The sequence below is a fragment of the Nymphalis io genome, chromosome 25, assembly GCF_905147045.1.
Source record: "Nymphalis io chromosome 25, ilAglIoxx1.1, whole genome shotgun sequence".
Lineage (NCBI taxonomy): Eukaryota > Metazoa > Arthropoda > Insecta > Lepidoptera > Nymphalidae > Nymphalis > Nymphalis io.
This window is the reverse complement of record NC_065912.1, coordinates 4,937,760-4,950,028: the sequence shown is the minus strand read 5'-3', so window position 1 is coordinate 4,950,028 and position 12,269 is coordinate 4,937,760. Positions and strand designations below refer to the sequence as shown.

At 30.0% G+C, this 12,269-nt stretch overlaps 1 protein-coding gene across 1 annotated transcript in view; it reads right to left on the bottom strand.

The window, feature by feature from the left end:
• Positions 1-2,449: 2,449 nt before the first annotated feature.
• Positions 2,450-12,269, bottom strand: part of LOC126778140 (5-hydroxytryptamine receptor 1-like) — a 140,798-nt gene continuing 130,978 nt past the window's right edge. Inside the window, exons 4-5 of the mRNA XM_050501555.1 lie at positions 6,293-7,715; positions 2,450-6,098 (exon numbers count right to left, since the gene is read on the bottom strand). Of these exons, the coding sequence (XP_050357512.1) occupies positions 5,346-6,098; positions 6,293-7,261 (1,722 nt within the window). The 5' untranslated portion in view covers positions 7,262-7,715 and the 3' untranslated portion in view covers positions 2,450-5,345. The remainder of the gene's footprint in view (positions 6,099-6,292; positions 7,716-12,269) is intronic.

Below are 12,269 nucleotides of genomic sequence, written 5' to 3'. Positions count from 1 at the left end.
AATTCCATGCCTCGGTTAGCGCGTTTGCTCCTATTCCTGAACTCTTGTGCATTAGCACACACTTGCACTATAATTTTTTCCTCACAATTGGCTAGTCTACCTTAAAATTGGCCACCATACTAACTCAGGTTGGCATAGAAAGGCTACTTTGAATTTAATTCAATAACTACCATACAAATAAATCATGGTTTCTATATACAATATGTACTATAAAATATATACACATAGTAATGTATATATACGAACATATATACACACATATAATAGAATTTTAACATGTATACATGACCAATCAAAATATTCGTCTCGTATCACCGCCACTATTTACAATTTTATTGATTGAACAATCTTTCATTATTAGGGAGATCGAGCATTATTTTTCAGCATTATTCTTAGGGTCATAAGTTTCAAATTACATATTTTTATAAATATATAAATTAATTATATTGCCGGTTTTTCTTGAAAACATTGCCAAGATCTACAAATATCTGTTGTTTTTTAATTTTATTTCTGTTTTATCTACGACTTGTCTCTTAACGTCGAGTATACAAATGACATTTCATCAAATAATATACTATTAAGTCAACATTCGAAAACACAATCAAAATCGAAATATTCATTATTTAATTATGCTCTTATAAGCACTTTTGAAGGGTCGTAAGACTATGCAATTAAAGGTAAAGCTACCATCGGTTTGGATAGTAGATTCTATGAAGAAGAACCGTCAAGAAATTCAGTAGTTACAGTTTTTTATTCAATGAAATGCAGTCAACCATTTTTTGGTAAATTTATACTGTATGGAAATCAATGAATACGAACTTCTCGTTTTTTATCATCTATCTATATGAATATGTAGTATTATATTATTTATGTGTAAATATAACACATATATATTCCCTTTGAATATGGTAACAATGCAATGTCCTGGTTAGTATTTGTTATCAAAGCACCTGTGTGCCAACAATTTTCTTTACGGTACCTTGACTTTACTTTAGAATTTACTCTAAATGTCGGTATTTTAAAGTATTTATTATTTGAATAAAAAAAAAACAAATTTGCTCGGTAAATATTTAAATAGTAATTTATTGAGCAGAAAAAATATACATAATTACAATTTTTAGGTGGAAGTGTATTTCAAGTGATTTTTATTCAATAAAGTTTTTATTACTAAAGAAATATTTTTGTAAATTTACATTCAAGAAAGAGAACAAATTAGTTTTGTGTCAGAAGGTATATACCTTCAATAGAATCGAACTGCTGTATCAAACCTGAAAGAATGAAATAGGGTCACAATATCGCTTATCAGCGACAAGACCAATACATACATCACACTTACACCGTCGACGTCAGCGGAAATGAGGTCCCGGCTTGAGAAGTCTCATTGACAGACGTGACGTCCGCATGTGTTACGTATGAAACCTCCTTTATGCCGACAACATCCTAACTCTAATACGTTCTTGCAGGTGACCTTTTTAGTTCCGTCTAGGCGAGACTTCACGTGGTCTCCACTTTATTCAGCTTAGTCTCATTACCAAACATTATTACCGTCTCCTATTGAGGCTTTGAGCTACAAATATCTTACCTAAAAATTTATCATTATAAAAAAACGATATTATTTCATAAAGCTTTAATATCTTTAAGAGTATACTTAAATCTATGTGAATTCAATTCAGCAAATGCGGCTTTCTAGAAATGATTGATTGCATCTAATGGTGCGTAGCTTGCTTTTAAAAGTGGAAAATGAAATTGAATTATGATATGATCTGTCGTAAGGGAATTTGTGTCTTAATGATGAAACATTACAGATCGTTATTGATTGAACTATTTTTTTATTTGCAAAAAAATTTGAGTCTTAAATATATTGGGTGGAAATAGCTGGACGGTGTTCTCGTAAGGAAATGCAGTTACTGTTCGTTAATGTTTCACTAATGAAACCAGACCTCTTCTGTGAGAAACAGGATATGTAGCTGTATCTAGCACACACATATATTTACAGTTGTAAAATGCATATTACTTGCAACATGTGTGTTTCCTGGCGCCTTAAAATCAATTAAAAAAAAATGCATAAATAACTCTCTTTACCAGTATGACCCATCAAAAAACATGCAAATAGTAACTTTACGTACTTTACTCGGTGGTGAAATAAAAATCTTAAGAGTATCTGCATGATTAAGCTCCAATCGTATTCCTTAACAACAGAAGACGCCTTAGCCCAGCTGTGGGATCATTATAGACTAACTGTACGATAACTGTAACGGAAATGTAAATAATAAAACATTATTCCACAAATCTATGTTTAATTCATCACTTTTGGGTTCTACATAAGAAAAACACAATAACGCCAAATGGTTAATGAATATTTTCACTACTTTACGATTCATTATTTTACAAATATATTACAATACATTATCATTAATTTAATATAAAGTTATTATTTTAACATAAACCGATCATATTGTTTAAAAATAAAAGAAATATTTGTACTATAAGAGCTCTTTCATATATTTTTGTTTCATTATTTTAAGCTATTTCGTTATGTTACATGTTCATGATAATATTTGGTGGTATTTAAAAATACTTATGACTATGATAAAAAGTATATAAATGAACGTCTCAAATGTTATTTACTAAGGCATATACATAGAGCAAAAGAGTCCAGGGGACAACTCAGAAATTGGAATTTTCTGTATTTGAAAATATTTAAATTTGAAGGAGTACATTTTTATATTATTTTATTTATATTATTTCTCGATTCGGAAGTTATTAAGGTACCAGTATTTTGCTTACTATTCTGTAAGTTGATCAATCATTTTGAAGTCTGAAGACAAAAAATTAATAAAGTCGAGGTCAAGCATGATTATGTAGTATAAAAAAAGAAAGTTATTATATTAAAATACATTCAATTAACAGCATTTTTTAATGATTTGAAAAAACAAATAATACTAAAACGTACATATTTTTTTATTATTTTTGTATTCATTTTATGTCATTATTTTTCTAAATGAAATTAAAACAAAAACGAAATAGCTTGCATCGTTATGTTAATAATAATGATCATTATTTACTGCTACATATAATAATAATTCCCCTTTATGATAATAAATCATAGGCCTCTTACATTATATAAAGAAATATTGCACTTTATTAAGATTATAATCAAAGCAATTACACTTGCTTAGTATTTTGATTAATATACATTAATACGTTTAATGATATCATCTGTAAACATATTTTATGAAAAATACAAATATTGGTTTAATTGTTTTAATTATATTGGTTTAAGATAACTTTATATAAATGCAAATATTATTCTGAAGGTAATTTTTGGGTGGCATATTGTTAGAACATACACGAATCTTTGGTTTATGTACAATCGACTTTGATGTAATAATTTATTATATCTGACTAGATATTGGACCAAATTATCTGTGTTAGAATAGTTTATATATTTTAATATTTATCATCTTAAATATTTACTTACATATAGAAGTGATGAAGTTACGTCGGAAATTGCTAAAAGCTTTAATCGACACAATATCAATCCACCGATCTTATTAAAAAATAAAAAACAAATGAACGAACTCGAATTAAAGATATAACAGAATAAGTTTTTATAATTTCGAAACATTACATTAATTATAACATTAAAATGTACGAAGTCGAAAATTATTAACGCGTTAATTATAAACGCGTTATTTTTAATGTAGGTCATTTCAAAAGAAAATATATATTGGATAATGTCCAAAACATTGGCTATTTATTACCTAGCTATATATAAATTTTATTCTAATGATGATTTTAAAATAATGATAAAACATACTTTAAGATGGTATACGTTGTTTTCGTTGAACAAATTATATTATAAAGATCGGCGATAAAATCATTTTCGTATAATGGTACATTCATTACATGAACATTGATACTATTTTCCACTTTGTGGCAACAAATGTTAATCTAACTATATGTGGACACATGATTACAATATTCTATTGAAAGAAACTACATCAAAGAAATTTTACATCTTCAATACAACATCGAAATGTAGTCAAATAATTTTTTTTTCCAAGCGTAGTTTCCCCACACGGTATCTGATGTATGTTCATCTTAATAATAATATTTTATTTACATTTTATATTATTATATTGTTTTTATTATTAATGATATTTACAATACTTCCTTTTTGTTCTACTTATTAATATTATATATATTTTTTTAATAATATGTCAAAGTATAAATGCCAAAACTGAAAAGAAACATTAGCCTGAAACAAAATACCTTAAATAAATATTTAATATATTTTTTAAATACAATTCCAAATTTAAAAAGAAATATTTATGTTTATATTTACACAACCAAAATTATCATAACAAATTATATAGTATGTGAACAGCCTTGGTATAGTTAGCATCAATACTAAATCGTTATTTTTATACTTAATTTAGAATGATCTAATTTTGTGAATAGAGGTAAAGTGCTTAATTATTATTTAATATTTATACTAACTGTACCAAAAAAAGTACGAGGATATCTTGAGAATTTTATTTTATTTTCAACGGCACTGTATTTACACATTAATAAATGATTATTCATTTTTATTTTACATTAAACTAGAACACCAATTAAAAATTTGAATTGTATTTTTTGGTAATTACTTAAATTTATTTGTTATAATTATAAAATATTTATTACTTTAGCTGGCAGTGCCATTGTTCATACTAATATTGTGATAAATACATTAAATAATATTTAAAAATGAAAATAAGTATAATCGTATACTAAATGGGCAAAAGTTATACAAAATAACGCAAATTATTCACTACATACGATAAACAAAACGAACTGACTATTTCTACTATCACATGTAATACTGGCTCCTATCATAATTTGTCAGTACATCATCCACAACATTATAATACAAAATAATACCAAGATTAATAAATTCACAACAGTTTTTTTTTATAAATTCTTGTCAACTACATACAACTAAGGACTCTTTGGTCATTCCAAAATATAAATTACCCTATTTAATGTATTACATAAATATCTTTGATTAGGTAACTGATCGAATACTAGAGACAAAATTATCTACACTTGACTACAAATAAAAATTATTCATGTATGTACACGAAAATTTCATCAAACAGAATATGTGAAAAGAAGCGATTTTTTATTAAATATGATCACGACTAGTTTGTTATATATTTGATAGTAGTTTGTTATATATTAGTTATTATAACCATTACTAAAAGTATAATATATGTTAGCACAATAACACACTGATTTTTTATAAGTCTTTATTAAATCACAGTATCCAGGTCTTTACATTCGACCATTTGCATTGACGATCATAGAAAACTTTCTGAGGCCCTCGTCTCCTCCCTATCCACAGCGGAAACTATTTCAACGCCCTCCTCATAGTTTGCAAGTTTACTAGACGAGTTATTTACACAGTAATGCTGATCAGGCCCTCCGTATTGGCTGTGATAGAATTCCTCCCGCATCATGTGATTCAAATTTGAACATCTAAAGAAAAGTATTTCCTGGAATGGCTTTCTGAAATCCCTGTTCAGAGTTGCGTATATTATTGGATTAAGAAGACTGTTAATGTAGCCTAGCCATAGAAATAGCGCACTGACAGCATCGGGAATCGTATCTTCGTTAACAAATGGTCTTATCAGAGCGAGCACGAAGAACGGCAGCCAGCAAATAATAAACGCTGACATAATTATGCCAAGTGTAGTGGACGCTTTACGCTCTTTAGCGAGCTGAAAACGTAGCTTTTTCTGGTGCGGCGAATGAGTCGGTTGTAAAAGATCCTTCGCAAAGTGACTTTTTTGAGCGAAACTCGATAATGATGATCGAATTCGACTCGTATTTAATTTGTTACTACTTTCCGAAGATTGCCTTCGTCTATTTTCTTTGGGTGGGTGTTTAATTTCCGGCACGGGACCCATTTGCGAGTTTGGTCGATTTATTGTGTGTATAGGCTTAGTGGGTGTCTTTGGTAAATGTTGTAGCATTGGACATTGTGACTCGTTTGATTTTCGTTGTCCTGTGAAGCATTTTCCCATTGAACTTTCAGTTTTGTCTATACTACACTGTAACAATTTTTGAAAATACTATTAGCCTTGTGAAAAGTATAAATCTATTGTAAAATAAAAGAATATTAATAAATTATTTTTAAAATTCAAAATAATTTTATACGTAAATAACAGAAAATATTTGTGAAAATGTATTTTTTATTTTATTTTTCTTTCTGAAAATAAGTAGTTAAATTAAATATTTATCTCACCGTTGTGTTCGTGCTTGCAGTTGAGCCTCGCGTAGGAGGAGGTGGTTGGGCAGGCTGGCTGCCCAACAGCTTCGCTTCAGCTGCACCGCCATTCTTAACATTAATTTCCAAATAACAATGTGTTTCTAGATGCGACTGTGCGCGTCTTTCATCCTTAACTATTTTTCGAGCAGCGCTAAATATTTTGTAGTATACTACTACCATTACTGTTAACGGTAAATAAAAAGAACCAAACGTTGCATATATTTGATATCCTTGGTTTTGAGACACTGAACATGAAGTTTCTGTTTTCTCATTACCCAATATTAAAACAGGCGGCAAGGATATAAAAGCAGCACTCATCCAAACAATAAAAACGCAAAAAAGCATACGTTTTGGTGTTCTCTTCACACCGTATTCTAGTGGCTTTGTAATTGCGTAATATCGATCAACAGATATCATACATAAATTCAATATACTCGCCGCACAAGACAAGACATCACTGGATACCCAGAAATCACAAACCACCGGTCCAAACGGCCACGATCCCATTAAATCATAAACCATAGCTACTGGCATTACCATAGTCGCGACACAGAGATCGCTTACAGCTAACGATACAATTAAATAGTTGCTAGGTCTTCTCAATTTTCGTACTAAGCAAACGGCAACGCAAACTAAAATATTGCCTACTATAGTTCCAAAGATAACTATCATGAAAATAGCTGTTAGAAGAACAGTTACAAGCGTGGAGTACTTAGTATGTTTTATATGTGAGTTTTTTATAATTGTTGCATTAGTGTCGTACAGCGTCCAATTTATTGTTGTATTCGGGTTTGTAATATTATAACCCGAAAGGGTTGAATCGTTGTAATCAATGGAAAATGCAAAATCAGCTTGCAATAATAAAGATACGAGTATGAGAAGACACGAAGGTAAAGTAACGAAGCTAGGCCGTGAACAGTGGAAATTATGATTTTGAGCCGCCATACGAGTCCCTGGCTTGGGTGACGATTAATATCGTTTCTTTATCGTTACCATGCATCGGGTTTATTATCTTCTTTGTATATTCCTTTAATCTACTTGGATTTACATTCAAATTAAAATCCAAAAAAAATTACAAATCAAGTTTGAAAAACGACATTGTCATGAAGCTGTTTCGTTTTAGAATGGCGCAATTGATTACAATATAGAATGGGCTTTAATTGACATATCGCCAGGATTGCCCTTCCAATTGCGAGCTGAGCCATTGGATTGTATGTTTTTATTTAAGAAAAATGGTTCTTTTCTATTGGTGAATAGAGTTTGGTTTCGGTTGTTCCTTTCTTTGGTTGGGTCTTGTTGTTTTATTGCACTGGAAAAGCGCTTGGAGTAGCTACTAGTTCAATATCCCGTCTGCGGATTGCTTCATTAGTGTCAGCGCTTGGTGAAAAAAATCTCCAATCTGAAAAGAAAAGAAAAAGCTATAGACGTTTGTAAAGAAAATGTTCTATTTTAAGAAAAAATAAATGTATGCATAATTAAGTGGCACGAAAAATACGAATCAAATCTTAAAAATAATGACTATACCTTACATAAAAATATTAATACGTATTTCTAAAATCAAACTTTTTTAAATACGTAGTTTTATATTATTATTAGCATGTCTAATAAAATACATATGTGAAATATAATATAATAATACGTCGGCCGTAATGTTTTTAAATAACGATACTGACCTGTAATTTAAAAAATAACAATTAGTAACACAACTAATGTGTTTTATAGATACAGACTATAAAAAGATTATGAAGCGCGAACGTACATCCATTCGAGTACAATAACGATGTCTTAAAACACTAACTACCCATTAGATAACTTATATGGGTACGTGTCTATTAACCCGAATGATAACTATCGTACATTACTAACGATTCATAAAGAGCCAGTATACCTTAAACGTATTTTGACGTTGGTGATACCAAATTTGTTATTGTTCTTAAAGGAGAATCTATTTTTTAAAAAGCAATAAAAAACTCGGGCTTTAATACGTATTATTACCAAACAGTTTATACGTAGATGAAAAAAAAAGAATCGAGTATGTATACAAACAAGTGGATACAAGTAAAAATAAATAAATATTAGTAACGTTTTGACATCTGTTAATCAAATATATATATTTAAGAATACAATGGAGTTTGTTTTTTTTTGTTTTGAAGTACATAACGTACACGCGTCATATACATAATCATTAGCATAGAAAAGGAATATAATAAGGCCGAGATATTACCCTGAGGTACTCTGCATATTATTTTAATACGTTCAAAGGTAAATAGGATTTACAGTGACGTGGAGGTTATTTAATACCCTAAATACCAGCAAGTCAACCCTGTAGTCATGATGGGGGTGGTGTCAAAAACATTGTACGTTATTTACGACCGCACCGCATTAAGCCGTTTTAATTTTATGTATATCGTTCTTGTGTTATGTGATTTAATAAAGTATTTTTGTTGTCCTAACTGTTAATGGGCTTATAAACGTTGTTTAACGAGTGTTTAGATAAGCACCTATTTTTTTTTTCTATCATTACCGAATTTACATTAGTAAGAAAGAGACACAGTATTGTTTTTAAATGAAGCGGTTAGTTTTTAAATAATTACTAAACAATATAATTGTATTCTTCAATTCTAAAACTGAAAATGCGAAAAAAATATATTTAAAGAAACGTTTCATTAATATCTGTGTTTACGGGTGGCATTTTGGGGATTTCAGTAGTACTACCACTATGAATAATGAAACCCTTACCTAGATTAAACTAATCCTAGTGGACGGCTTGAACGCTAAATTAGGTGATTAAGGCTTCAAATTGTAATACAATTTTGTTGATTACCATTGTTAATTAATATTTGTACACTTTTTATATATACTGCAATAACATTAAAAGTAAAATTTTAAAAAATGTAACGTATTCCTACTAATATTATAAATGCAAAATTGAGTTTGATTGTTTTTACACGTCGTAACTACTCAACGATTATGTTTTTTTTTTTATAATTTGCCCAAACATCTCAATCCTTATTTTGAAATAAAAAAAAAGAAAATCAGTTGACAATCAGAGAAAAAGGTACTGAATATTTATGTATTTGTCTATTAATATATTACTATTATTTTGGCTAAGGTAAAAAAAAACTCAGTTTATTCTAATTATTTCTGCTTGCAAACGTTAAATTTTTTATTGTTGTATATAATTAATGCCTTTTTAAACTTTTAATGAACACTCGGATCGTTATAAAACTAACTCATAACACAAGTATTAACAAGTAATGTAGCAAAGTTTTAATTACGTGTAGGTTGAATTTGGATGTATTTGTGGTTCGAAGATACATAAGCCTTTAAATGTTGAAGCTTCAGTGTTTCCGCAAATTAAAATAATGTAAACATAATAAAAAATAACAGTGACAATAAATTGATTTTTGTTGAAATATTTCTGACTAACAAATATCTCTCTTTTAATGTCATTTTTGTAAGTTTGGCCAACTACATAAATACTTAATTAATTTTAAATAAGATTAAGATCAACGTGGCTTAATGCCTAAAATGTTTTAGTTTATATATATATATATATATTCAATAATATCACTGGTGGTAGGGCTTTGTGCAAGCTCGTCTGGGTAGGTACCACCCACTCATCAGATATTCTACCGCAAAACAGCAACTTGATATTGTTGTGTTCCGGTTTGATGGGTGAGTGAGCCAGTGTAATTACAGGCACAAGGGACATAAAACCTTAGTTCCCAAGGTTGGTGGCGCATTGGATATGTAAGCGATGGTTGACATTTCTTACAATGCCAATGTCTAAGAGCGTTGGTGACCACTTACCATCAGGTGGCCCATATGCTCGTCCGCCTTCCTATTCTATAAAAAAAAAAAAATATACATATATATATATATATATATATATATATATATATATATATATATATATATATATATATATATATATATATATATTATTGAATATATATAACCTATGATGTATAAGTATTAGTTTGTAGATTGTATGTAACGGCTGCACAATCTAACCTTGAAATCTTTCTCAGATGAGGCGATTAGTTAGCCATAAGACCGCCTCGTTGTTAGCAACTTTGTAACAATGTGATGCAAAATGAAATATTGCACGGAATTTTGTCAATCATCTTAATGTCCCATAGGACATTAAGTTAAATTATTTAAATTTAATTAAATTATTTAATTAGTTAAATTATTTCAGCTATATAAGCAGACTATAACTTATGGAAACCTTAATCGTTTTATTATAAATAGAAAGCTCTGTTTGCAATTGTCAGTTTACACTGTCGCCGAATTTGTAACAAACGAACGAACAATGCTTATAATTCACCGGTGACGTAATTATTTAACTCAGAAAAAAATAATTAATAATAGGGCTTAGCGAGGTCGTTTTCCACCAAAGCACTTCAGTAATTAATTAAACTCGATTGATAATAAATTGTCGATTCAGATAATGGCGATTGCTTATCATGGCAACCCTACGCCTACGATAATTTACAATTTGGTATCTATAACGTCATTTTTTTAATTTCGAATTTACGACTTCGAATACAGAAAACGTCAGAACGTGAAATGTAAATATGAAATCAGAAATATTAATGCAGTCTTGCCGGATTTGCCGTTCTATCGGATTATGAGAGTGAATAGAGTGTATTTACGCAACATTTGTACACTGTATGCACAATATTTCCTGCGCAGTTCGCTAGTCTCCTTTACGATTGGCTGACAGTGTCGAAATCGGTCAGAATATCGTCGTTAATTTTTAAAATAGACATTGTGGTTTACTACTTCTTTAAAAAAAATCCAGCGCACGACCTACACTTAATTAAAAAAGGTAATATTATATAACCTATAAGTTTTCCGATAATCAACTATACATGCATTGTAGGGAAAATTTTATATAGAAATAATAAATTTTGATTACAACGAAGAAATACAATAAATTTTATACAATTTCCCATAGCAATTTTAAAACATATCTAAGAATTTATTGTTCAATTGTACAACACCGCTAAGGTTCATTTTAAGAAGTTTCATTAGTTTTATTGTAATATACTTATATCCTAAGCAAGCATTGACTGCCTCGTTGGTCTAGTGGCTAGATATGAGGCTGGAGACTCCGAGGCCCTGGGTTTACACCCAAGTCAAGGTTTTCTGTAAAAGGTTCTCAGTGGCAGCCCGGATCTGGAAGTATGTACACTTTCAAGCATCAGAAAGCACGTAAACCCGTTGATCCTGTGCCTGAACTTTTTCCGATCGTGTCGGATTACCTTCTCATCAGATTATGAGAGCGGTGGAATAGAGAGTGCACCTGTGTTTGCGCTCACACTTGTGCACTATAATATGTCCTGCACAGTTGGCTAATCTCTCTTGATATTTGCCGCGTGGCCGAAATTAGTCTGGATGACATCACCATCATATGCTTATTTTTTTTAATGTAATTTAAAGAACATGTCAAGATAACTATAACATCGAAATTCATTCAGAATTCGATTACTTTGTGAAAGTTTTAATAATTGTTTCAATTATAATTAAGTACTTGCCATGAATTTATTTCTCGTTCATATAATTTTACTATATGAACGAGATGTTATTATAAGAAGGAGATCTCTTTTGCCTCGCGGATTTATATATCCGGAGGGAATAACTATACTCAGACTTTTAACAAACTATCGTCCAAGTACTGGCTTTAGGGAGTCCTGCATCGAAACTTTTCCTCTCGGTCTACGTTCGGGAAAGGATAAAAAAAATGATAAACTTTATTGCATTTCAAGGAAAGAAAGTGACAAAAAAATAAAGTGATATATTATGTTTCTAAAGGCGGCAATATCGCTTAAGAGCGATATATTCTTCTAGCAACCTTAGGGCAGATGAAATTGTCTAGTGATGGTATAGAAAAACAACGAATTAAATAAAACATACTTTGTTAAAAGACCAATATAAACAATCG